This window comes from Podarcis tiliguerta (genome assembly GCF_965153285.1).
Source record: "Podarcis tiliguerta genome assembly, chromosome: 13".
NCBI lineage: Eukaryota > Metazoa > Chordata > Lepidosauria > Squamata > Lacertidae > Podarcis > Podarcis tiliguerta.
Window position 1 is genome coordinate 41,099,304 of NC_139546.1, and position 26,399 is coordinate 41,125,702.

General features: G+C 41.5%; 2 protein-coding genes across 2 annotated transcripts; both read left to right on the forward strand.

The window, feature by feature from the left end:
• Nucleotides 1-5,067: 5,067 nt before the first annotated feature.
• On the forward strand, nt 5,068-13,097 carry LOC310662996 (vomeronasal type-2 receptor 26-like; the record flags this gene model as incomplete). Its single annotated transcript, XM_083410463.1, has 4 exons — nt 5,068-5,922; nt 9,245-9,472; nt 11,354-11,480; nt 12,196-13,097. The coding sequence occupies exons 1-4, from the start codon at nt 5,086-5,088 to the stop codon at nt 13,095-13,097; spliced, it is 2,094 nt and encodes a 697-aa protein (XP_083266589.1). The 5' UTR covers nt 5,068-5,085.
• Nucleotides 13,098-18,598: 5,501 nt separating this feature from the next.
• On the forward strand, nt 18,599-21,855 carry LOC310662990 (vomeronasal type-2 receptor 26-like; the record flags this gene model as incomplete). The annotated part of the gene is made up of 4 exons (XM_083410449.1): nt 18,599-19,450; nt 19,964-20,191; nt 20,707-20,833; nt 20,954-21,855. The coding sequence occupies exons 1-4, from the start codon at nt 18,617-18,619 to the stop codon at nt 21,853-21,855; spliced, it is 2,091 nt and encodes a 696-aa protein (XP_083266575.1). The 5' UTR covers nt 18,599-18,616.
• Nucleotides 21,856-26,399: the final 4,544 nt, after the last annotated feature.

Here is a 26,399-nt window from a genome sequence, read left to right on the forward strand (position 1 = left end):
TTGCAGGCCATGGAATATTTGAGTATTCATTTATGGTCTATTGTTCTGTACTGCTCACAGTCATATTTCATTATCAACCTATCCATACTCAAGATCGTAGAAATGTAAGATGATCCTCTTGAGTCAGGTCAATGGCCCATCTCATAAGGCAGCCTGTACTCACACTGACCAACCAGATTCCTGTGGGAAATAGAAATACTTTATTGTCACTGTACCACTTGTTTACAGTGAGATTAAACCTTCAAGCCATATCCAAAAGCAAATGCACTGTCTTCAACATTGTTTCCTTTGGCAGTGAGTTCTATATATTACCTATGTACTGTGAAATAATATACCCCCATTGAAGTGGGTTCCCTTCCCCCAAGATTTTGTCTGAATCAGGTCTCCTTGGGGAAATTCAGAGAACTAGATAAGAAAATGTGAATGGTTTCTGCCCTGGTGCTTGGAAAAGATGGCAACAAAGAACCATGCACAGTTCACTGGGAAAAGCATTTGACAAAGCCACAACTGAAACGTTTTATTTTCACCAACACAAGTGATGGACCAGAACACTATATACTTAATACAAATACGTATTATATTTCTGGCAAGTATATTGTTGGACTTTCCACTGACTGTTGGCATCCTTCAGCCAACGTTTGATTAGCAGATAAAATTGATTAGACCTAACCATGATGAATGGAGAATACAAGTAAACCAGAGTTTAATCTGATTGAAAGTGGAATCAAAGAGGACAAAGAGAATCTTCAGATTGCATCTGTATTCCCATAATGGACCTCAGCTTTCTGGAATCCAGGCTTAACCTCTGAATTATACCTCCTGTTATACAGCTCTTAAGGGCACAAAGCCACAGCTTTCTCGTAGTTTGAACCATAAACCAGAGCCTACATTGCCAGCTTGTACTCCCTTCTCTGGGAGTAAGGCCCATTAAATCTTAAAACACTTATTTCTGCGTAGATATCTGCACTGTTATACAGCAAGTTAACTATGCTTGTTAATGAGTGCCTGTAAGATTATGGCCCCCGTGGAGAAAGCAAAAACTTCTGCTTAGCAGCTGGTTTGGGGGAAAATTTGATCCAGCTAGTTTCAGGGTGCTCCTATGCAAGCAGCACCCATCGGGATTCAATTCCTGTTCTCATCTGGGGGCGGAGGAAGGGGACAAATCATCTCCTTTCTTAATATATGAAATAACACACAAAATATAAATTAAACTTTGATTGCTGTGCACGGATTGCATTTTTAGTATAGATGTGTGTGTTATGAATTGTGATTGAAATTGTGAATTGTAATTGGAAATAATAAGGGAGCGTGGGAGGGTGTCGCTCTTCACCCAGCCATGCTGCGAGAGCCTCCTGCAACCGCCCTTTTAAGCCTCACTGCCAGGCCAGATGAGACAGCAGACAATGACTACAGCCAGGAAGGCAGTGCCCTTCAGGAGACACCAGTGAGCGGCCCATTTATAGTTCCTTTTAGGTTGGAAAGACCAGTCCATTTTGAGATCCACCGGCCAAGGAGAATTTCCCTTCAAGGGCCAGCAAATGTGTGTGCCTAGGCTATCGGGGAAGGAGGCTGAGAGTGAGGGAACGCAACTCTCGCCCCCTGGAAAAGTGGTGAGCAGCCATTGTTCTCATGCCACGTGGTTGATGTGAATCCAGGTCTACTCAGTTAAATTTCAAGATGCTGACAACACCGTACTACATTTTGGAGTCTCCATTGTTTACAAGGTCTTCTATTATGAATTTCTAACTTCACCCATACACCATTGGCCCCTTATTATCCACTGAAAGGGAATTTAACACAATAGTTCTGAATATGTGACAAACACATTTTCTTCTGCAATACCACAGGGGTTTGCAAGCATTGAATAAATAACTACATTCCAGCTTGGTTATTAACAGGGCTATAATTAAAGCTGTGGCTTCTCAAAAACCCCTGTGGACTTTCAGTGGCCACTGGCAAAAGTAACGCAAGGGATACTAAAATTACCGGAATAATTTAAATAGGGTTTGGGAGCCTCAAGTCTGATCTTGGATACTCCCAGATTGTATCGCTTCAGGTAAATAAAGTACCATTCAAATGAGACAGCTTTTATCTTGGAGAAGTTAATTATACTATTGCCAGAGAAATAGTGGTTTCTGTGTAGATCAAACAGTTGCCTTTGAATTGAGAATGGTGATTTTAGTGGTCTTGCTGCTGGAACTGTTTTCTTACAAAGTATGTCAGGCTCACTTAGAGAAATGCAGACTCCAAGGTACACACAGTCCACTTCACACGTATCATCAACCAGTAGAGTTCTTCATTGGTGGCATTGTTTCCCATGGTGGCTTCATCGCCTCTCCAGCAACATTCTCTGAGGAACCCCCACCAGTGCTGCCTGAAGAGCTTGTGTAAGTACTAAGCCACTCATTTATTACAGCAGAGGAATGATCAAACCTAGAGTTGCAAACTTCTTCTTATTTACCTGGGGAAAACCACTTTAGATTTGAATGGGACTTATTGTGGGCAAAAAAAATCAGGAATCTCTTGTGTATTAAGACAATATGGGATAAATTCCAATTTCTGGATAGGGAAATGAATAGAAATGTATTGAAAAGGATGTATATTTGTGTGTCTGGGAGAGCCCCTTTGAATAGCCAATATTGATAGACTTTATCTGAACTAGAGTATTACTAAGAATGAATTTTTAAAAACCTGTTCTGAAACTGAAGGTTCTTATGGTTTCATTTTTTGATCTTACGCTACTGTTTATTTCATCACTGAAAGGTACTTATTAAGAAATATAGAATGCAGTGAATTCCAAGGACCACCACTGCCTCATGAAAATGAGGACATTACAGGGAGAGACCAGAGATGTTGTAAGAGTCAGAAAAAGACTTCAGGTGTGTAAGGGAAAAACTCCAATTACTCCACATTAGCAGTTCTGATCACTACAATTTCAGAAGGATATTGGCAAGTTGGAACATGTACGGGGGAGGGCAACAAGGATGATCTGGAAACCAAGCCTTATGAGGAGTGGTTGAGGGAGTCTGGTATGTTAGTTATGATGAGACTGAGGGGAAATATGATAGCCATTTTCAAATATCTCAAGGGCTGTCACCAGGAAGATGGAACACACTTGTTTTCTCTTGCTCCAAATCAGAGTATTCAAGTTACAAGATAGGAGATTTGAACTAAACATCAAAAATAACTTTCTATTCATAAGAGCTGTTCAACAGTAGAGCAGACTGAGAGTTAACCCTACTGAACTCAGTATGATTAACTACTGCATTGATATTGAAAAGGAAATAACTGTTGATGTTCCTACTGAAACAGTTTGCAACTCTCATTCAAGGGTGGTGCCTAAGGGTTACCAGTACATCCTGGCCTTGGCATTTGCAGTCAAGGAGATCAACGAAGACCCTCACATCCTACCCAACATCACATTGGGCTTCCACTTATATGACAGCTATTCCAATGCAAGGAGCACATACCTTGCCACGCTGCTACTTTTATCCATGGTGAAGAAATTTGTCCCTAATTATATATGTGATGTTAAAAGTTATCTGGCAGGGGTCATTGGAGGACTGGATTCTGAAATCTCCTTTTATGTGGCTACTGTTTTGGATATCTTTAAGATTCCGCAGGTAGGACACCTATGTACAATACCTCTATTAGCTTGCATATAGAAAGAAGCAGGTTCCTTGGCATCAGTTCAGGGTGTATCAGCAGTTCAGGGTGAAGCTGAAATTGGAAGGAGAACCATTAAAACCACCTTGAGATCCTTGGAAAATAAAGGCGGTACATAATTATAATAGGAAGGAAGGAAGGAAGGAAGGAAGGAAGGAAGGAAGGAAGGAAGGAAGGAACCTAAATAAGGGGAAAGGTTGCAATACCAGAAAGATGAAATTGGAAGAAGAACCATGTACACCACCTTGAGATCCTTGGAACATAAAGGCGGTACATAATTATAATAGATGAAAGAAAGAAAGAAAGAAACCTGAATAAGGGGAAAGGTTGTAATACCAGAAAAAATATATGTCACTCCCCCTGTCTGACACACACACTGATATCCCAAAGCCTCTGATGTAAGAGTGGGCTTCTACCTCACCAGCGGTTTTTAGCTATGTAGCAATTTCTGCTTAGTGAGGAGGGTATCCAAATTGAATTGCTGTTGGAAACGGGAAATTGCTTGCAATTCTGACATAGCCAGATAATGTCTAGGTGATCTGCTGTTTGGGGCATGGTATGTAAGAGTAGTTAGCAGCTGATTCACAAGTGAAATAAATGTTCATAAATAAAGTCTGAGAAGAATCAGCACAGCTGATGTGCATCTAACCCAAGTTGCAATTCTGACAAAGCCAGATAATGTCTAGGAAATCTGCTGTTTGGGGCATGGTATGTTCCCCCGTTCAGTTTTACCTATTGTACAAGACCCTGCCAAATTTTACAATGACATTTAAAAAAATCTTTTGTTTTTTAATAATAATAAAAATAATTTATTATACCCCACCCATCTGGCTGGGTTTTCTCCAACCACTCTAGGCAGCTTCCAACAAAATATTAAAATACAACCGTCCGTCAAACATGAAAAGCTTCCCTAAACAGTAAAATAGACACAATGACAATGCCCTGCTTTAGTCATCAAAGTGTTAACAAGATTTATAAATAAAATAAAACAAACCAAAAACAGTGTCCCTCTCCAGTCATCAAATCAAAGGTTTGAAAACCACAAATGGGAGATAATCCCAGTTTTCAGCCCATCTGCATGTTTGTCTTTTGTATATGTGAGAGAGAGCCACACAAACATGAAATGTTGGCAAAGGCCATATTTGACTAACAGGGTTCTCCACATAATGATTATGAATACTGTGAAAGAACTCTACTTTGTCTTTTCTCTTCCTCCATTTACTTTTTAGCTCATTTATGGCTCTGCTCCACTGATGAATGATAAAAGCCCAGGGCTGAGAGGGAGGCAAACAAACCCTGAAACATTAGCAAAGGGCATATTTGACTAACATAATTTATATGAATACTGCGAAAGGAATCTACTTTGTCTCTTCTATTCTTCCCTTTACTTTTTAGCTCATTTATGGCTCTGCTCCAGTGATGAATGATAAAAGCCCAGGGCTTCCCTTCTACCAGATGGCAGCCTCAGAAGCCCTTCAGTATGAGGGAATTCTCTCTTTGCTTCTGCGTTTCAGGTGGACGTGGATTGGAGTCATTGCAACAGACAATGAGAATGGAGAAAGATTTGTGCAAACTATTTCCCCAATGTTTACCAAGAGTGGTGTCTGCGTTGCATTCATAGAAAGAATCCCCGATTTCAGTTTTATTTCTGAAATGTATGGCTTGCTAGAACGGGGGGCCAATATACAAGACAAAATATTTAGTAGCAAAGCTAACGTAGTGGTGACCTCTGGAGAGTCTTATTCCATGGCAAATTTTAGATGGCTTCCATACCTATCAAAACATGATGACTTGATTAATAATGTAAAAAGTAAAGTATGGATAATAACGGCCCAGGTTGAGTTCGCATCATTTGTCTTTCAAAGGAACTGGGATTCAGGAGTATTCAGTGGTGCTATATCCTTTGAAATTCATTTCAGAAACCCACCAGGATTTTATCAGTATGTTGTGCACAGAAACCCTTCCAGCCCAGATGGGGACGGTTTTATCAGGGACTTCTGGCAACAGGCCTTTGGATGTGTATTTCCAGATATCACTACAGACAAGGTGGAGGGGGATATTTGCACCGGAGAAGAGAAGCTGGAGAACCTTCCTGGATCATTTTTTGAAATGAGCATGACAGGCCACAGTTACAGCATCCACAGTGCTGTTTATGCCATGGCCCATGCTTTACATGCCATGTCCAGATCCAGACTCAGACACAGAGGAATGGTGTATGGAGGGAGAGGGAAGAAACTGAATCCACAGTTTTGGCAGGTAAATGTTGTACAACCTCAACAGTGAGAGCTCTGTTGCTTCCTCATAATCAGACTTGTGCCCAACACTGGGGGAGGAGGAATGCATGACATCACAGTTGACCTATCCCCCCCCCCCTACGTCTTACCTTCATGAAAGGGATGCACTAGGGCGAAGATGCTTCATTCTGGATAGTTGGGGAGGTCTTGGTGTGATCAAAGCATGTGTCTGGGTAGAGCTAGGCTCGGTACGATTCTTGCCACTGGTCCCTCCTGCCCAGAGCTCTTGGGCTTCTGCAGGTAGCCTTCTTTCTCACACTTTTGTGCAAATCACATAGTCTTTTTGTGAGGAAGCGTGAGATCTGGATAAAGCCCTATCTGTATGTATTATGTGATGTACTTTCACGTTTGCCTGTTTTCTCTTGGAGCTGGATGAGAGAGAGTCCATGTCCATGTAATATAGTGTAAATAAATAGTAGTTTATAACTATGATGCTTCATTCTTCTTGCTGTGTTAAGCCAGAAGATTAGTGTGCATAAACCAAGCTGGTTTATGCTGCTGGAGTGCCATGGAGAGGAAGGGGGTGCCTTTTCCAGAGGAATGCTCACCGGAGGACGCTTGGAGAAATGGAGGAGGAGGCTGCTGATAGCCTGGAGGGTTCTCCCAACTGTCCTCAGTCTGGCACATCCTTTTGAGGATTATGGTTTTATTTTGGAAATATTATATGGCACTGGGCACCCACCCCACTCTGTTGAATATGTATGGGATCACAAAATGCTGTCACCTTAGTCTTTCCTCTCAGAGTTCAAACATTTGGGCAGAGTCCAGAAATGAATCTGCTGACAGAGAAGAAGGCATTGATATGATGGTATCCTAGATGATTCCCCACATATTGTGCCTCTTGCAAATCTGGACTATGTAATGGCAGCATACTCCCAGAGGAAAGGGAAATGATGGTTGTGTCCTATTTTGAGTGGTTACTGCCCTGTATTTGAGGAGAAAGCATTTGTATGAGAGAAGCTTTGCAGCCCACTGAGATCTGCATTCACAGAAAGGAAGTAGTGGTCATAGTCAATAGAGAGGTTCGGCATTCTCTCTAGCCCAGATCCACCAAATCCTTCCTCAGAGCAGGTGGCTGCACAACACTGTGTCTCATGGAGAGGGAGAAAGGGAAAGATGGAAAAGGGAGTGTGGGGAAGAAGGGCTTGAGATCTGGGATATTAAGACTTCTCTAGGCATATTGAATATGCCTCTCTAGGCATATTGGGACGCGGGTGGCACTGTGGGTTAAACCACAGAGCCTAGGATTTGCCGATCAGAAGATTGGCGGTTCGAATCCCTGCGACGGGGTGAGCTCCCGTTGCTCAGTCCCTGCTCCTGCCAACCTTGCTGTTTGAAAGCACGTCAAAGTGCAAGTAGATAAATAGGTACCGCTCCGGCGGGAAGGTAAACGGTGTTTCCGTGCGCTGCTCTGGTTCGCCAGAAGCGACTTAGTCATGCTGGCCACATGACCCGGAAGCTGTACATTGGCTCCCTCGGCCAATAAAGTGAGATGAGCGCCGCAACCCCAGAGTTGGTCACAACTGGACCTAATGGTCAGGGGTCCCTTTATCTTTACCTTTAGGTATATTGAAAAATAAATCACATCTCTCATAAATCATTTGCATCATATTTACAAATATTTTGTTTGATAACACTTGTTTCAACTCATAATGTGCCAGAAAACGTTGGTACATCTCTACAGCTACTTTGCAAAAGCCAGTACAGTGGTACCTGGGTTAAGAACTTAATTTGTTCTGGAGGTCCGTTCTTAACCTGAAACTGTTCTTAACCTGAGGTACCACTTTACTTAATGGGGCCTTCCACTGCTGCTGTACTGCTGCTGCCGCAAGATTTCTGTTCTCATCCTGAAGCAAAGTTCTTAACCTGAGGTACTATTTCTGGGTTAGCAGAGTCTGTAACCTGAAGCATCTGTAACCCGAGATACCACTGTAATCAAAAACAATGAGCTAAAAAAGAAAAGGGTGGGGAATTTTTACTTCCAAAATGTAACAGAAAAACCATAGGTGTGATTTCCTTTCTTCTGAAAACTGAGAACAGGCATCTCCTACTGAGAAACAAATGTCCAGTTTGCACGTCATTATAAAGTTTATAATGAATGTGGAGATTGCTCCAGCCTCACTCCTCTGTTAGGATGAGTAAACAAACCATGGTCCTTGACTTTGTGATAAATCCAAGCCAGTGATTTTGGTTTGGTGTGCTCAAACAAACCACAGTTAGTAAGCCAAGAAGAAATTGTGGCTTCATAGTGTAGTTTGTTTGCTCCAGAACGAATTAAATACTTAACCTGAGGTACCACTGTATACCCTGAATTTCCTTGGTAAAATTTGTCCTTTCCTAGTGAAACTTGTAAGATTATTTAGGTTCCTTAATTAAAATGGGTCTGAGGAAAGCATAGTTGGAAACAACACTAAAGTTGTTTCCCTCTGTTATAGTTTCAAACAGTCTAGGAATGACCTCTGTTTTACACACTGCAAAGACATTTCTTAGCAACAGAGCAATTCCTGTGGATATTTCTTCTAAGTCTTAAAGGTAATACAAAATAAAGCAATCCTAAAGACCAGGTGAAGAAGCACAAAGCCACAGCCAACTTGATCATACTAGTCACATATTCTCAGTACAAAAAAATGAACTTGGGATGAAAGGAAGTTTGTCCTTAAGATATGCCCAACAGAAAGCCACAAAAAGTGAAGATGTTTATTCCTCGTATCAGAGAATAAGCATGATTCCTTTACACTTCTCATATTTTCCTACAACTTGTTCTGAGGTGACTGGGGGGTAATGTCTGTGGGCCTTTAGCCTAGTCAGTCATGCATTAACAGCAGTAGTATCAGCTGAATCCAGCATTACAAGGCTTAGATAGCATCAAAGTTTTCCAATACATTGTTTAAAATAACAAAAGTTGGCAGGACTGAAAACTTCTGTCACCGTTTTTAAAAAATCATGGTATATTGTAAAGTTATGACATCATCAGTTAACCTCAAGAAATTGAACATGGAATTTAATATTTTGTTCCAATTCCCCATTCCATAACATGAAACAGTGGAAGCGGAGGTAGACAGGAAGAGAGAGACTAGCAATAATTTGGGTAAGAAAAGGAGACTGGCATACTTGTGAAAGAAAATGGGTTGGCTCTCTCCATGCTTGGACCTGACTCCACTCACAGTTGCCTAAATCACCACCCACCATTCGCTGAATGCTCTGCACACAGGAAAAAAGGTTGCTCGGCCCTGTATTAGACTGTAGTCTTTTCTAAATACCTGTCTTTTCTATTTTCAATCCAGCTCCATCACTTTCTGAGAAGTATCTCATTTAACAATACTGCAGGAGATGTGGTCTTCATCAACCAGAATGGAGAGGCAGCATCTAGCTTGGATATTATCAACTGGATCATATTCCCCAACCAAAGTTTGCACAGAGTGAGAGTTGGGAGGATAGATCCACAAGCTCCTCCAGACCAAAAATTAACCCTTTATGAAGATGCCATAATATGGCATAGATGGTTTAATCAGGTAGGTCCACATTCTTATCTACCGTAATTCAGAAGAGATTCAATATAGCTTAAGCAATATTTATCCCCCTGCCTTTCTAATCACTGTCTTTTGAACTGCAAGTTACTGGTTAGTGGATGGCCAAAGCAGGGTCCACAACCTGAATAAAATATTGGGGAGCCCACCACTGTTTCTATGTAACTTATATCTCTAGCTTGTCTGCTCCCTCTATCTTCTCTATAGGCCCCATGTGGGATCCAGAAACATTCTGGAGAAAAGTTAAGGTGCCACTAGATGCCACTCTACAGTCACTTTGGCTCCATCTTCAGTTTAAAATGCAAAATTCATTTCATTAACAAAAATAATTGAAAATGGTAGAGGAGTGGGCCTGGGCTTGCACCAATGAGCTGTATGAGGTTGCCATGGGAATCCCAGGCTTAAAGGTTTGGATAAAGCGCTTTATAAATAAACAAGCCAATTCACCATGTATATCCCTAGAACAGTGTTCCTTGTGGAACACCCTCCCTCCAGATGTCAAAGAGATAAAAGACCTACACAGCTTTTAGAAGACATGTGAAGGCAGCCTTCTATCGAAACAAGGAATAAAGGCAAATATTTCATTAAGGAGGTTACAAAACAGAAGAACCCTTTTACTATAAAATACAGTTAAGCAAGACTCACCCTAATCCCAACCCTTCACAGACCCCCACCACAAGCTTCATCCACACAAATGTGATTTTTACATCACACTATCTTCATCTGAATGTGGATCAGTAGGCCCAAGTCAAATACCAATTTTTCTATGAAAAGGCCTAGACACAGGAGGGCATGTTTTCTTTCAGCCAATCACAGCCTTGGCATACACTTCCCCTGCACTAGAGGGTGTACATCTGAAAGACCAGTTAGCTATCTAGTGGATTTTTGCATGATCATGTTGACCTTGAAACAATCTTACATCAAACAGTGCACACAGGAGGTCAGTTGGACTAATAAAATGGGTTCTTTTTCTTCCCCTCTGAAAGACTGCAACCAGAATCCTAAGTATATAAAGAAAATTATTGCAAAATAAACCAAAGAAATTGGGATTTCTTTATAAATATTAAATACCGGTTTTGAACTGAGTGAAAGACTATGTAGGAATTGATAAGCCCCATGATTTTGCCTTTTTGCGAGACAAGTGGACAAATGAAGTGGTTGGGAAAAGGAGGGAAAAAGTGAAAACAGACAGCAGCAGCAGGTTCAGGATACCACTAGTCTTCTAAGGGAGCCAGTGGAAGAGATGGAAGCAGGGAAAGTGGTGAAGATACAGAAAGTGAAGGAGGGGGCTGAGAGCAAAGGTGTGAAGAGCATAGGGAATGGATGCATCAGTCTGAAAAAAGAGAGGTATCTCAAAATATGTATTGTAAAGTATATTTTCCCCTTAACATGCTCAATGCTAAATCTCTTGGATAGCATCATTCCAATTCATGTATTTGTCCATAATTTTTATTTTATTTTTGTATGAGAACTCATAAAGAACACATTCCTCAAAAACCCCTTATTTGGAACTATAAGGAACTCTTCCCCAGACAGCATCTGATGGGTCCAAGAATAGGTGTAGCCACCAACACCAAATCAATTCTAGAGATGTCTACCTAGTGGACAACATACTAAGAAGTAACGATTATAACAAGATTAACAGGGACACTAGAGTAACTTCAAAGTGTGCCTCCACAACCCAGAACAATAGAGGAGATATTACATCACGTCAAACATTACTACTACTAAAAAGAAAAGTACTAATTGCTCTTGGTAGAGGCATTCTGTGTCAGTTTAGAAACATAGAGAGGAGCCTTAGAACAGGAAACATTCTGAACTCATTATTCTCTCGATGATTCTTCTGCTCTTCCATTTATGCATTAGACTCAGCCTCGTTCTGTCTGTACTGAGAAATGTCTTCCAGGATCCAGCAAGAAAGTGAAGGAGGGACAGCCCCCTTGCTGCTATGATTGCATCCCATGTCCAGAGGGGAAGATTGCAAACCAGGATGGTAAGGGAAAGAATTTGATTAAATGGGTCCATTTGATTGAAAGGTGTCAGGATGGCTGAGGTTAAGTTTCAAAAGAAGATAGAAGTTATTGTATGTGTGTCCCTGCCTCATTGTCCCTCAGATATTGGTGGTAGTAGCAGTAGTTACAATAATTTATATTCAGTCTATGTGACTGGGTTGCCCCAACAATGCTGGACAGTTTCCAACAAATTAACATCAACCACAGTAAAACTTCAAACATTAAGGGCTTCCCTATATAGGGCTGCCGTCAGGTGTCTTCTAAAAGTCAGATTGTTGTTTATATCCTTGACATCTGATGGTAAGACATTCTTAGGGTGGGCGCCACTACAAAGGAGGCCCTGTGCCCGGTTCCCTGTAACCTCACATCTTGCAATGGGAGAACTGACAAAAGGCAATCAGAGCTTAATCTCAGCATACAGGCTAGGTGGTATGTGGTTCAAATCATATCCAGACTGGTCCTTGTCACTCCTTCTGACTTACATAAGCTGCACTCAAGCTAGTGTGACGATACATTCAAATATCATGAGGAGGAATGGCCTTGCCTGTGTCGATTATAGGACGACATCACTCTGAGCCACATAACAGAGTACTGGACATATGTTTTATTTTGAGCTCTTTTCTTCTCAGACAGAAAGTAAACATTTCAGCAAGCTGGTGTTAAAGGAGCTAAGGACCATATCCTTATTTTTTCCAGATATGAATGACTGTTATAAATGCCCAGAAAATGACTATCCAAGCAAGAACCGGAATGCATGTCTACCCAAGGATATCAGCTTCTTGTCTTATGAAGAACCTTTGGGCATCAGTTTGGCCTCTTTCTCTTTTTTCCTTTCCTTGGTCACAGCTCTGGTACTAGGTATATTTATGAAACACCACAACACTCCCATTGTAATTGCAAACAACCGAAACCTCACCTACACTCTCCTCATCTCTCTCCTGCTCTGCTTCCTTTGTGCATTGCTCTTCATTGGCCGACCTAACAAGGTCACATGTCTCCTCCGGCAACCAGCTTTTGGTATCATCTTCTCAACCGCTGTTTCTTGTGTCCTGGCAAAAACCTTCATGGTGGTTTTGGCCTTCATGGCTACAAAACCAGAATCCAGGATGAGGAAATGGGTGGGGAAAGGACTAGGCCACTCCATTCTACTTTCCTGCTCCATTGTTCAAGCAGGGATATGTACTCTGTGGCTGGCAACTTCACCCCCATACCCAGATGTGGACATGCACTCAATGACAGAAGAAATTATACTAGAATGTAATGAAGGGTCTGTAACAATGTTTTACTGTGTCCTCATCTACATGAGTTGCCTGGCAACTGTAAGCTTTGCTGTGGCTTTCCTCGCCAGGAAGTTACCGGACAGTTTCAACGAAGCCAAGTTTATCACCTTCAGCATGTTGGTCTTCTGCAGTGTTTGGCTGTCCTTTATTCCCTCCTACCTGAGCACCAAGGGAAAATATATGGTAGCTGTGGAGATCTTCTCCATCTTAGCCTCCGGTGTTGGGTTGCTGGGTTGCATCTTTTCCCCCAAATGTTATATAATTATTCTGAGGCCTGAGCTGAACAATAGGGAACAGCTAATAAGGAAGAAAAATTAAAGAAATAATAAACCTGCCCTTTGCTGTCTTTCGTGCTTTTCTCTGTGAACAGTAGAATATTTGGAAATATAAGTTCAGCTGCTGCGTTTTATAATTTTTTCTAGAATCCAAATTCCCATAGTTGAAAATTCAATTGACTTATTTGCTTTGAAAAAACAATCATACGTTTACATATACATTATTCTCTTGTAGCATGTGCTAATAAGAAGATTCAAAGCAATTCTTGTCAAAATATATGCAAGTAAATCTTTATCTGGCCTTAATTCTCAGTGATCAAAGTTGTTTCACAGCTTTCAGCATAGTAGGATCTGTGAAACTGTACTATTGCAAGCCATGGAATATTGGAATATTCATTTATGAATTATTGTTCTGTTCTGCTAACAGATTTTGCCATCAACCTATCCATACCCAAGATCGTAGCAATGAAGGATGATCCTCTTAAATCAGGCCAATGGACCATCTGGTCCAGCAGCCTGTATTCTCACTGACCAACCAGATACCTGTGGGAAACCTTCAAGCCGTACCCAACTGCAAAAGCACTGTCCCCACCATTGTTTCCTATGTCAGTGAGTTCCATAGTTTATGTACTGTGAGATAACGTATGCCCCATTGAATTGGGTTCCCCTCCCCCCAAGATTTTGTCTGAATCATGTCTCCTTGGAGAAATTCAGAGTCCTAGATAAGAAAACGTAAATGAATTCTGACCTGGTCCTTGGAAAAGATGGCAACAAAGGACCCTGCAGACCTCACTGTGCCACTCAGTTGACAGATGGAGAGCCACAATTGGTATTAATTCACCAACACATGTGATGGATCAGAACGGTCCATTCATAATACATATACGTATCATATATGTGACAAGTATATTGTTTGCTATTCCACTGCTGTTGGCATCCTTCAGCAAATGTTTGATGAGCAGATAAAATTGATTAGATCTAACCATGATGAATGGAGAATGCAAGTAAACCAGAGTAAGCCCCATTAAACCTTAAAAAAATTATTTCTGAGTAAACATCTGTACTGTTATACAACAAGCTAACTATGCTTGTTAATGATTGTCTGTACGATTATGGCCCCCTGACAGAAGGTTCAGATATTCAAGTGGAGACAGAAATGGAAGGAAGTAGGACTAATAATAATAATAATAATAATAATTTATTATTTAAAACCCACCCATCTGGCTGCGTTTCCCCAGCCACTTTAGGTGGCTTATAGCAGATATAAAAACACAGTTACACATATTTCTTTTGTTGTTATCTGCTTTTAACCCCCCTAGAGTTTGGATGGGAAGCCTATAGCCCTCCAGATATTGCTAGACTACAGCCCTCATCATTGCTGACCATTTTCCATACTGGCTGGGGTTGTTTGGTTTTGGAATCCCTCAACATCTGGAGTGCCACACATCCCCAACCCTTGCCCTAGTGGAAGTGAAGCAGAATACATATTTAAAAAATAAAATGCAGAAGTTTGCAGAAGTCAGAGATATCAGCATCACTGAATGAAGGTGGACACTGAATTAAAATTCACCAAAAGGGCTAGAAAGTCAGGCTCAGCAACTTTGGGAATCCTCACCACCCTCAGCTGCATCTGGAGGAACTGTGTGGTCTGAGAGATTTCAAGAATCCTCTCTCTTCCTAAGGTGCTAGCTCACATAGGCTGACAGAATCAAGAGAGATTGTACACAAGGCTCTATAAAAGGAGTCATACAGGAGGACCTGGAGCACCAACTCAACCTCTCCAGAATCACAGGGGCATTTGCCCTTGAGGGTTTGGGCAAACATGCATTCCCAAGGCACAGGGGAAGGAGGCTGAGAGGGACACCACTGTCATCCGCCAAAACAGCAATGAGCAGCCATTGCAGACATGCCACATGGCTGGTGTGAATCCAGGTCCACACAGCCAAATTCGAAGATACTGACTACACCATGCTACATTTTGGAGTCTCCATTGGCTACAAGGTCTTCTATTATGAGCTTCTAACTTCTAATTTCACCCATACACCATTGGTCTATTATTATCTAATGAAAGCGAAATTAAAATAACAGTTCTGAATATTTTCTTCAGCAATTTCCTCTGGAATTCCACAGGGAATCCTGAGCATTGGATGAACAACTACACTCCTGCCTGGTTATTAACAGGGCTATAATTAAATTTGCTGCTTCTCAAAAATCTCTGTGTATTCTTTGTGGCCACTGGCAACATAACACAAAGGATACTACAAGAATTATTTAAATACTATCTGGGATCAGCAAGTCTGATTTTGGATACTCCTGGATTGTATCCTCTCAGGAAATTAATCTACTATTTAAATGAGACAATTTTTATCTAGGAGAAGCTAATTATAATATTGCCAGCAAAATCATAGAACAAAGAGTTGCTCTTGTATTAAGGATGGTGGTTTTAGTGTTCTTGCTGCTGGAACTGATTTCTTACAATGTATGTCAGGCTCACATAGCAAAATGCAAGCTCCAAGGTCCACACCATCCACTTCACACGTATCATCAGCCAGGACATTTCATCATTGGTGGCATTGTTTCCCATGGTGCCTTCTTCTCCTCTCCAGCAGCATTCACCGAGGAACCCCCACCAGCACTTCCTGAAGAGCTTGTGTAAGAATCAAGCCCCTCATATATTACATCAGAGGAAGGACCAAACCTAGAGTTGCAGAATAATGACTGAGACTGCAAACCTTTACCCTTTTCTTGGGGAAATCCACTTTAGATTTGAATGGGACTTATGCTGGGGCAAAAAATTGGAAGGAATCTCTTGGGAATGAAGAGAATACAGGAGAAATTCCCATTTCTGGATAGAGAAATGAATGGAAATGTATTGAAATGTATGCATGTTTGTGTGTCTGGGAGAGCCCTTTTGAACAGAAATTTTTGATAGACTTTATCTGAACTACTAGAGTGTTAGTAAGAATGAATTTTTAAAAACCTGTTCTGAAGCTGAATGTTTCCTTTTCTGAACTTAGACTAAGCTTTGTTTCAGCACTGAAAGGTACTTATGAAGTATAGAATTCAGTAAATTCCAATGGCAATCACTGACTCATGAAAAAGAGGTCACTGCAGGGAGAGACCAGAGACTTTGTAAATGTCAGAAAAAGACCCCTCTGGTGTGGACAGCAAGACGTCCCATGGGCCCCACATTAGCAACCCCTGTTCTAGATACTATTTACCTTAAACGATTAGAAATTTGGGAGAAAAGTAACATGAATTCCAGTAGGGACAAATGCAGAAAAATAAGATGAGGAACACTTGGCTTCCCAGTAGTAGGAAAGGTTCAAGGGATCTGCATCAACAGCAGTATAGTGTCCTGATCAAAGGAAGTAATAGTACTGCTCTATTCTGCCTTGGTCACCTGGAGTCCTGTATCCAGTAATGATCAGCACAAATTAAGACGGATACGTATTAGCAAGATGAAACATGTGCAGAGGAGGGCAACAAAGATGGTCTGGAAACCAAGCCTTATGAGGAATGGTTGAGGGAGTTTGATATGTTTAGCTATGATGAGACCTAGGGGAAGAATGATAGCCATGTTCAAATATCTCAAGGGCTGTCACTAAGAAGATGGAACAAGCTCCAAATCAGGGTATTCAAGTAACAAGAATAGAGATTTCAACTAAACATCAGGAAGAGCTTTTCTACTGATAAGAGCTATTCAATAGTAGAACGGACTGAGTGTAAATCCCCCTGAACTCGATATGATTAACTACTTTGTTGGTGTGTAAAAGAATACATTTGTTGAAATTCCCTATGATACAGTTTGCAACTCTCATCCTAGGGTGGTGCCTAAGCTTTACCAGCACATTGTGGCCTTGGCATTTGCAGTCAAGCAGATCAACGAAGACCCTCACATCTTACCTAATATCACCTTGGGCTTCCACTTATATGACAGCTATATCAGTGCAAGGAGCACATATCTTGCCACACTGCTGCTTTTATCCATGGTGAAGAAATTTGTCCCTAACTATATATGTGATGTTGAAAATAATCTGACTGGGGTCATTGGGGGACTGGATTCTGAAATCTCCTTTTATGTGGCCACTGTTTTGGATATCTATAAGATTCCACAGGTAAGACACCTATGTACAATACCTCTATTAGCTTGCATAGAGGAAGAGGCAGGTTCCTCGGAATCAGTTCCAGGTGAAGATGAAATTGGAAGGACAACCATGTACACCACCTTGAGATCCTTGGAAAATAAAGGTGGTACATAATTGTAATATAAGCAAACAAAGACAGACAAACCTGAATAAAGGGGAAGGTTGCAATACCTAAAAAAAAAAAAAATGTAACTCTCCCCTGTCTTACACACACATTGAGATCACTTACATTATATAACAAATGCCACTGATGGGAGAGTGGGCTTCTCTCTCACCAGCAGTTTTTGGTTATGCATCATTTTCTGCTTAGTTAGGAGGGTATCTGAATTGAGCTGCTGAGTAAAGGGGGGGAATTGCTTATAGCTAAAATAACCTTACAGGTAGGAGCCAGGACAATAACTATTCCTCTTTAGCACACCCAACATAATTAAAGACACAGTAAAGTTATGGGAAATTACAGATACAATCCAGTACTGCAGAAGAACAGTAATAGTAGTTAGCAGCTGATTCACTAGTGAAATAAATGTTTATAAATAAAGTCTGAGAAGAATCTGCACAGTTTTGCTGTGTGATGGGGCATGTGCATCATGAAGAAGAAAGACGAAGCTCCAGAGAAGAAATGTGCATCTAACCCAATTTGCAATTCTGACAAACCCAGATAATGTCTAGGTAATCTGCTGTTTGAGGCATGGTATGTTCTCCCATTCAGTTTTATCCATTGTACAAGACCCTGCCAAATTTTGCAATGACATTTGAAATGTTTGTTTGTTTTTAAGTGAAGTTAACACAATTCTCTGCTTCAGTCATCAATGTGTTAACAAGATCCATAAAAATAATAAAAAACTGACACAGTGCCCCTCTCCATTCAGCAAAGCAATAATTTTCAAACCACAAATGGGAGATGATCCCAGTTTTCAGCTAATCTGCATGTTTTTCTTTAGTATATGTGAGAGAGAGCCACACAAACTCTTAAAGATTGGCAAAGGGCATATTTGACTAACAGGGTTCACCACATAACAATTATGAATACAGTGGTACCTCGGGTTACATACGCTTCAGGTTACAGACTCCGCTAACCCAGAAATAGTGCTTCAGGTTAAGTAATTTGCTTCAGGATGAGAACAGAAATCGTGCTCCGGTGGCACGGGGGCAGCAGGAGACCCCATTAGCTAAAGTGGTGCTTCAGGTTAAGAACAGTTTCAGGTTAAGTAAGGACCACTGGAACGAATTAAGTTCTTAACCTGAGGTACCACTGTACTGTGAAAGGAATCTACTTTCTGTCTTCTCTTAGCAAAGGGCATATTTGACTAACAGGGTTCACCACATAATGTATATGAATACTGCGAAAGGAATCTACTTTGTCTCTTCTATTCTTCCATTTACTTTTTAGCTCATTTATGGCTCCTCTCCAGTGATGAATGATAAAAGCCCAGGGCTTCCCTTCTACCAGATGGCAGCCTCAGAAGCCCTTCAGTATGAGGGAATTCTCTCTTTGCTTCTGCATTTCAGGTGGACGTGGATTGGAGTCATTGCAATTGACAATGAAAACGGAGAAAGATTTGTGCAAACCATTTCCCCAATATTTACCAAGAGTGGTGTCTGCTTTGCATTCCTGGAAAAAGTCCCCACTTTAAGTTTTATTTCTGAAATAAATGGCATGCTACAACAGGGGACAAGTATAATCCATAAAATGTTTAGCAGCACAGCTAATGTAATAGTTGCCTATGGAGAATCTTATTCCATGGCAACTTTTAGATGGCTTCCATACCTATCAGAACATGATGACATGACATACAATATAAAAAGTAAAGTATGGATAACAACTGCCCATGTTGAGTTCACTTCATTTGTCATTCAAAAGAACTGGGATTCAGGAGTATTCAATGGTGCTATATCCTTTGAGATTCACTTCAGAAACCCACCAGGATTTCATCAGTATGTTCTGCACAGAAACCCTTCCAGCACAGATGGGGATGGTTTTATCAGGGACTTCTGGCAACAGGCCTTTGAATGTGTGTTCCCAGATATGACTTCAGACAAGGTGGAGGGGAATATTTGCACCGGAGAAGAGAAGCTGGAGAGCCTTCCTGGAATATTTTTTGAAATGAGCATGACAGGCCACAGTTACAGCATCCACAGTGCTGTCTACGCCATGGCCCATGCTTTACATGCCATGTCCACATCCAGATTCAGGCACAGAGAAATGTATGGCGGGAGAGGGAAGAATCAGAATCAACAGTTTTGGCAGGTAATAGGCTAAACATCCTCAACTGGAAGAGGCCTGTTATTCCCCCACAAGATATGCGTTTCCAAAATGTTGTCAACTTGCTCATTCATCTCAGACAAGGAAAATCACTTCCATGGTAGAACTTTGCAGACCACTAATATGTTACTACATTCACAGATAAGAAGCAGCGGTAATGATCGAGAGAGATGTTTAGCATTCTCTTTATCCCATATGCACAAAATCCTCCCTCGGAGCATGTGGTTGCACACCACTGTGGTGTCTCCTGAGATGAACAGGGACTAAGGGAAAGTGGTGTGGGGAGGAGGAGATAAAGAAAGGTTGTTAAAACGAAGTGAGGGATGTGGGAGAGAAAAAATTGGTGTTCTCTCCATCCTTGGACCTGACTCCACTCACAGTTGACTGTATCACCACCTACCACTTGCTGTAGGTCCTCCCCGCATGAAAAAGATACCTCAGTTCTGTAATAGAACTGCAGCCATTTCCAAACAATTGCCTTTTATATATTCAATCTAGCTCCATCACTTTCTGAGAAGTATCTCATTTAACAATTCTGCAGGAGATGTGGTCTTCATCAACCAGAAAGGGGAGGTGGTATCCAGGTTGGATATTGTCAATTGGATTATATTCTCCAACCAAAGTTTGCAAAGAGTGAGCATTGGGAGGATAGATCCACAGGCTCCTCCAGACCAATCATTCATCCTTGATGAAGATGCCATAACATGGAACAGTTGGTTTAATCAGGTAGGACCGTTTTATTAGAGAATTCCAAAGAGATTCAGTGTTGCATAAAGAATGGTCATTCACCTGCAGGTCTATTCACTGTCTTTTCAACTGCATGTTACTGTGCAGAATATGACAAAAGAATCCAAGTACCAGATTGAGAGGCAAAAGCTTACTTCTAGAAGTCCCTCAAAGAATAAAGGAAAATATATTTTTTATTATATTTATAAATATTTCTTAACAATTATAAAATAATGATTTTAAACTGAAGAAAAGAGGATAGATAAGCCCCAAGATTTTCCCTTTCTTGCTAAAAAGTGGGGAACTGCTATGTAATCATAACACCTACACATCCCAGAACAATAGAGGGAGTGTGAAATCACTTCACCCATTACTACTACTAAAAAAAATAGCCATTCTAAATATTGCTGAAAGGCTGACTCAGCTTAGTAACATAGAGAGGGACCCAGGAACATGAAGATTTCCAAACTCATTGTTCTCTTGCTGATCCTTCTGCTCTTTCATTTACATAATAGACTCGGCCTCTTTCTCTCTGTACTGAGACATGTCTTCCAGGATCCAGCAAGAAAGTGAAGGAGGGACAGCCACCTTGCTGCTACGATTGCATCCCATGTGCAGAGGGGAAGATTGCAAACCAGTATGGTAGGAGAAATAAATAGGTTAAATAGATCCAGACTCAGTACTTAGCATTACTTTCTCAGACAGAAAGTAAACATTTCACCAAACTGAAATGTATGACCTAATATATTTCTTTCCCACCAGATATGAATGACTGCAATAAATGTCCTGACAATGACTATCCAAGCAAGAACCGAGATGCATGTTTACCCAAGGATATCACCTTCTTGTCTTATGAAGAACCTTTGGGCATCAGTTTAGCCTCTTTCTCTCTGTTCCTTTCCTTGTTCACAGCCCTGATACTAAGTATATTTATGAAGCACCACGACACAAGCATTGTCATTGCAAACAACCGAAACCTCACCTACACTCTCCTCATCTCTCTCCTGCTCTGCTTCCTTTGTGCATTGCTCTTCATTGGCCGACCTGAGAAGGTCACGTGTCTCCTCCGGCAACCAGCTTTTGCCATCATCTTCTCAACTGCTGTTTCTTGTGTCCTGGCAAAAACCTTCATGGTGGTTTTGGCCTTCATGGCTACAAAACCAGAATCCAGGATGAGGAAATGGGTGGGGAAAGGACTAGGCCACTCCATTCTCCTTTTCTGCTCCATGGTCCAAGCAGGCATATGTACTGTGTGGCTGGCAACCTCTCCCCCATACCCAGATGTGGACATGCACTCAATGACAGAAGAAATTATACTAGAATGTAATGAGGGTTCTGTAACAATGTTTTACTGTGTCCTCATCTACATGAGTTGCCTGGCCACTGTAAGTTTTGCTGTGGCTTTCCTCGCCAGGAAGTTACCAGACAGTTTCAACGAAGCCAAGTTCATCACTTTCAGCATGTTGGTCTTCTGCAGTGTTTGGCTGTCCTTTATTCCCTCCTACCTGAGCACCAAGGGAAAATATATGGTAGCTGTGGAGATCTTCTCCATCTTAGCCTCCGGTGGTGGGTTGCTGGGTTGCATCTTCTTCCCCAAATGTTATATAATCATTTTGAGGCCTGAGCTGAACAATAGGGAACAGCTAATAAGGAAGAAAAATTAAAGAAATAATAAACCTGTCATTTCTGGTATTTTGTGTTTTTCTCTGTGTGTAGAACATTTGGAAATATATGTTCAGCTGCTGCCTTATATATTTTTTTCTAGGGTTCAAATTTCCATAGTTGAAAATTCATTGTAAAATTGACTTACTTGCTTTGAGGAAAACAACCATACATTTCCACATACATTATTCTCTTGTAGCATGTGTTGAGAAGGAGATTCAGAACAATTCTTATCAAAATATACATGTAAACAAATCTGTATCTAGCCTTAATTCTCAATGATCAAACTTGTCTCACAGCTTTTAGCATAATGGGATATACAAAATTGTACTATTGCAGGCCACGGAATATTTGAGTATTCATTTATGGTCTCTTGTTCTGTACTGCTCACAGTCTGATTTCATCGTCAACCTATCCATACTCAAGATCATAGAGATGTAAGATGATCCTCTTGAATCAGATCAATGGCCCATCTCATAAGGCAGCCTGTACTCACACTGACCAACTAGATTCCTGTGGGAAATAGAAATAACTTATTGTCACTGTACCACTTGTTTACAGTGAGATTAAACCTTCCAGGCATATCCAAAAGCAAATGCACTGTCTCCACCATTGTTTCCTATGGCAGTGAGTTCTATAGATTATCTATGTACTGTGAAATAACATTCCCCCCATTGAATTGGGTTCCCTCCCCCCAAGATATTGTCTGAATCATGTCTCCTTGGTGAAATTCATAGAACTAGATAAGAAAGTGTGAATGATTTCTGCCCTGGTGCTTGGAAAAGATGGCAGCAAAGAACCATGCACAGTTCACTGGGCAAAGCATACGACAAAGCCACAACTGAAAAGTTTTATTTTCACCAACACAAGTGATGGACCAGAACGCTATATTCTTAATACAAATATGTATTATATTTGTGGCAAGTATATTGTTGGACTTTCCACTGACTGTTGGCATCCTTCAGCAAATGTTTGATGAGTAGATAAAATTGATTAGACCTAACCATGATGAATGGAGAATACAAGTAAACCAGAGCTTAATCAGATTGAAAGTGGAATCAAAGAGGACAGAGAGACTTCAGGTTGTATGTGTATTCCCATAACGGACCTCAGCTTTCTATAATCCAGGCATTTGTCCATTGGGGTGTGGGCAAACGTCTGTGCCCAGGCCATTGGGGAAGGAGGCTTAGAGTAAGGGGACACAACTGTAATACCTCAGAACAGACAAGAGTCATTGCACACATACCACATGGCTGTTGTGAATCCAGGTCCACTCAGCCAAATTCCAAGATGCTGACCACACCATGCTAATTCTGCAGACTTTTATCAGCAACGCTCTCATTTTCTCAGCCATTTTCCAGGATCACTGTCTTTCAGATTCACCCATGTTCTTTCTGCTAGGTCACTTGGCTTTCCTGGACCTCTGCCTATCCTCCTTTGCCATCCCAAGATCTCTCTTGGATTTCCTTGCCCAACATCAGATCATCTCCTTCCAGAGGTGCATGGCACAAATATTCTTTCTCCATGTGTTTGTAGGCTGCAAGATGTTCCTGCTGGTAGACATGGCAATTGACCGGTATGTGGCAATTTCCCATCCCCTCCATTATGCCTCATTAGCCAGCCTCATTGCATGGCACTTTTCCTTGCCTCATAGGCTTGGTGGGCTCCTCCATGGCACTGTGCAATTGGGTTTCATCATTAATGTGCCTTTCTGTGGGCCAAATCAAGTGGACAGCTTCTTCTGGGACCTCTCCATGGTCATCAAGCTGGCTTGCATGGACACAAATCCCTTGGAAGTCATGATGGTCACCAACAGTGGAATTTTGTCACTAGTTTCTTTTATTGGCCTGCTCATCTCATATGGATTCATTCTCTAAACAATCTGCTCCCAGGGTCCCTCTGAAGGAACTACCAAGGCTGCCTCCACATGCACCTCTCACCTCATTGTGGTCACCATTTATTTGGGCCCTGTTTGTTTATTTACCTGCATCCATCAACCCGGTTCATGATCGATAAAGTGTTTTCTGTCTTCCATATCTGTGTCACCCCCTTGCAAAACCCAACCAGCTATTCTCTGAAGAAGGAGGAGTTAAAGGCTGCAGTTAGAAGCCTTTCAGCAAGGCTTTCTGTGCAGGTTTCCACTCAGGGCCATCCCCACCATTAGACAGCATGACGTAGCCACCTCTAGCAGCTGATTTTGCCTGTCTCAGAATGGTCAGTTATTTAATTCACTGTTTCAATGCATTTACACATGGTGGAAAAAGTGAATAAGGAGAAGTGAATAAGGAGAGGTTTTTCCCTCTCCTGATTGTATAAGGTAATTTTGGGTGCAGGTAGAGCTAATGGGGTACCCAGAATACATCACTCATTCGGTACTTGGTGAGGCGCTACTTCACCCAACGCTTGAAGACTGGGATTACACCCAATGGCTTAACCACAAAAGTTTTGAAGTTTTGCTACAATGAAGGCAAAACCTACGGCCAATTTGTCTACAGGCAAATTCCTTCCCAGCTCCAAATATGGCAACTGTTGGAAACCACAACAAGGTCAGCAGGAAGAAGAAAAATGAAGTGGTTAAATGGAATGACACTTAGGAAGAAAAGCTATGTTAGATCATGACCGGAAAAAGGAAAATACATTTTACAAGCACGAAAATTAATTGACCTGAATTGTGAATGGAAGTAAAAATGGAGGGTGGGAGGTTGTCGCTCTTCACCCAGCCGTGCTGCGAGAGCCTCCTGCAACCACCCTTTTAAGCCTCACTGCCAGGCCAGACAAGGCAGCAGCCAATAGCCACAGCCAGCAAGGCATGGCGTTCCAGGAGGCACCACTGACTGGCCCATTTATGGTGCCTTTTGGGTTGGAAAGACCCCTCCCCTTTGATATCCACTGGCCAAGGAGAATTCCCCTCCAAAGGCCAGCAAATGTGTGTGCCTAGGCCATCGGGGAAGGAGGCTGAGAGTGATGGAACACAACTGTCGCCCCCTGGAAAAGTGGTGAGGGGTCATTGCCACATGGGTGATGTGGATCCAGGTCTGTTGGGTGTAGTGAAGGGTTAACCTTCTGTGCCTCGAGACTGAGGGGAAGGGCTTACCAGGGAAGTAAGCCAGGATGTGACAGAAGCAGTTTGGAATGCTGTGTGAGTTCAGTGGAAATCGAAAGCAGCAGTCTGTAACTGCGCAACTCTGAAGAGAGAGGCAGAAACATGCAGCTCCATACAGATGGGGGTTTTGTTCTGTAAATATTTGTTTTTTGGGACAATAAAGTGACTTTAAAACAGAAGCAACGTCTTGGGAAGTGCTCTATCATCACACGCTCTGCTGTGCTACTTTGCTGATTGTTTTACAATCTGCAGAGGGACGCAGGGGGAAGCGTGCTGGATGGTGAGCAAGAGATCAATAAATCTATCAAAAAGAGATTTATGGAAGCAGGTCAACCGAAGAAGGTCCACTCAGTCAAATTTCAAGATGCTGAAAACACTGTACTACATGTTGGAGACCCCATTGTTTACAAGGTTTTCTATTATGAACTTCTAACTTCACCAATACACCACTAGTCCCTTATTATCCACTGAAAGGGAATTTAACACAATAGTTCCGAATATGTGACAAACACATTTTCTTCAGCAATTCCACAGGGGTTCACAAGCATTGAATAAATAACTAAATTCCAGCTTGGTTATCAACAGGGCTATAATTAAATCTGCTGCTGCTCAAAAATCCCTCTGGACTTTCAAGGCCAACTTGCAAAAGTAATGGAAAGGATACTAACATTATCCAGAATAATTTAAATAGGGTGTGGGATCCACAAGTCTGATCTTACATCCTCCAAGATTGCATCGTCTCAGGAAACGTAACTACCGTTCAAATGAGACAATTGTTATTTTGGAGAAACTAATTATAATATTGCCAGAGAAATCATGGGTTCCATGTAGAACAGACAGTTGCCTTTGTATTGAGAATGGTGGTTTTAGTATTCTTGCTGCTGGAACTGATTTCTTACAATGTATGTCAGGCTCACATAGCAAAATGCAAGCTCCAAAGTCCACACCGTCCACTTCACATGTATCATCAGCCAGGAGAGTTCCTCATTGGTGGCATTGTTTCCCATGGTGGATTCTTCTCCTCTCCAGCAACATTCACTAAGGAACCCCCACCAGCACTGCCTGAAGAGCTTGTGTAAGAACTAAGCCACTCATGTTTTTATATATTTTAAAGTGTTTTAAAGGTGTTTTTACTTTTTACTTTGTTGTACCACTGTGAACAGTGGTGTTTATCTATGTATTTTTATTTTGTTCCGTTTTATTGTGGTTTGGGGTGGGGATTGGTTTTGTTTAGGTATAATTGTTTTTGGTTTGTTTTGTTTTTCTATTATGTAAATGGAGGCTTGTATGAGGCTTGGGATTGCTACCGTGGAGGGGCGAGGGAGGTATGGAGGTGGGGGCAGATGTTATAGGCGAAGGGGATCAAGATACGGATATGCTTGTACCCCTTCCAATCTGCGCCCCATCCTGAGGGACGAGGGTAGGGTAAGCAAGGATTACTCA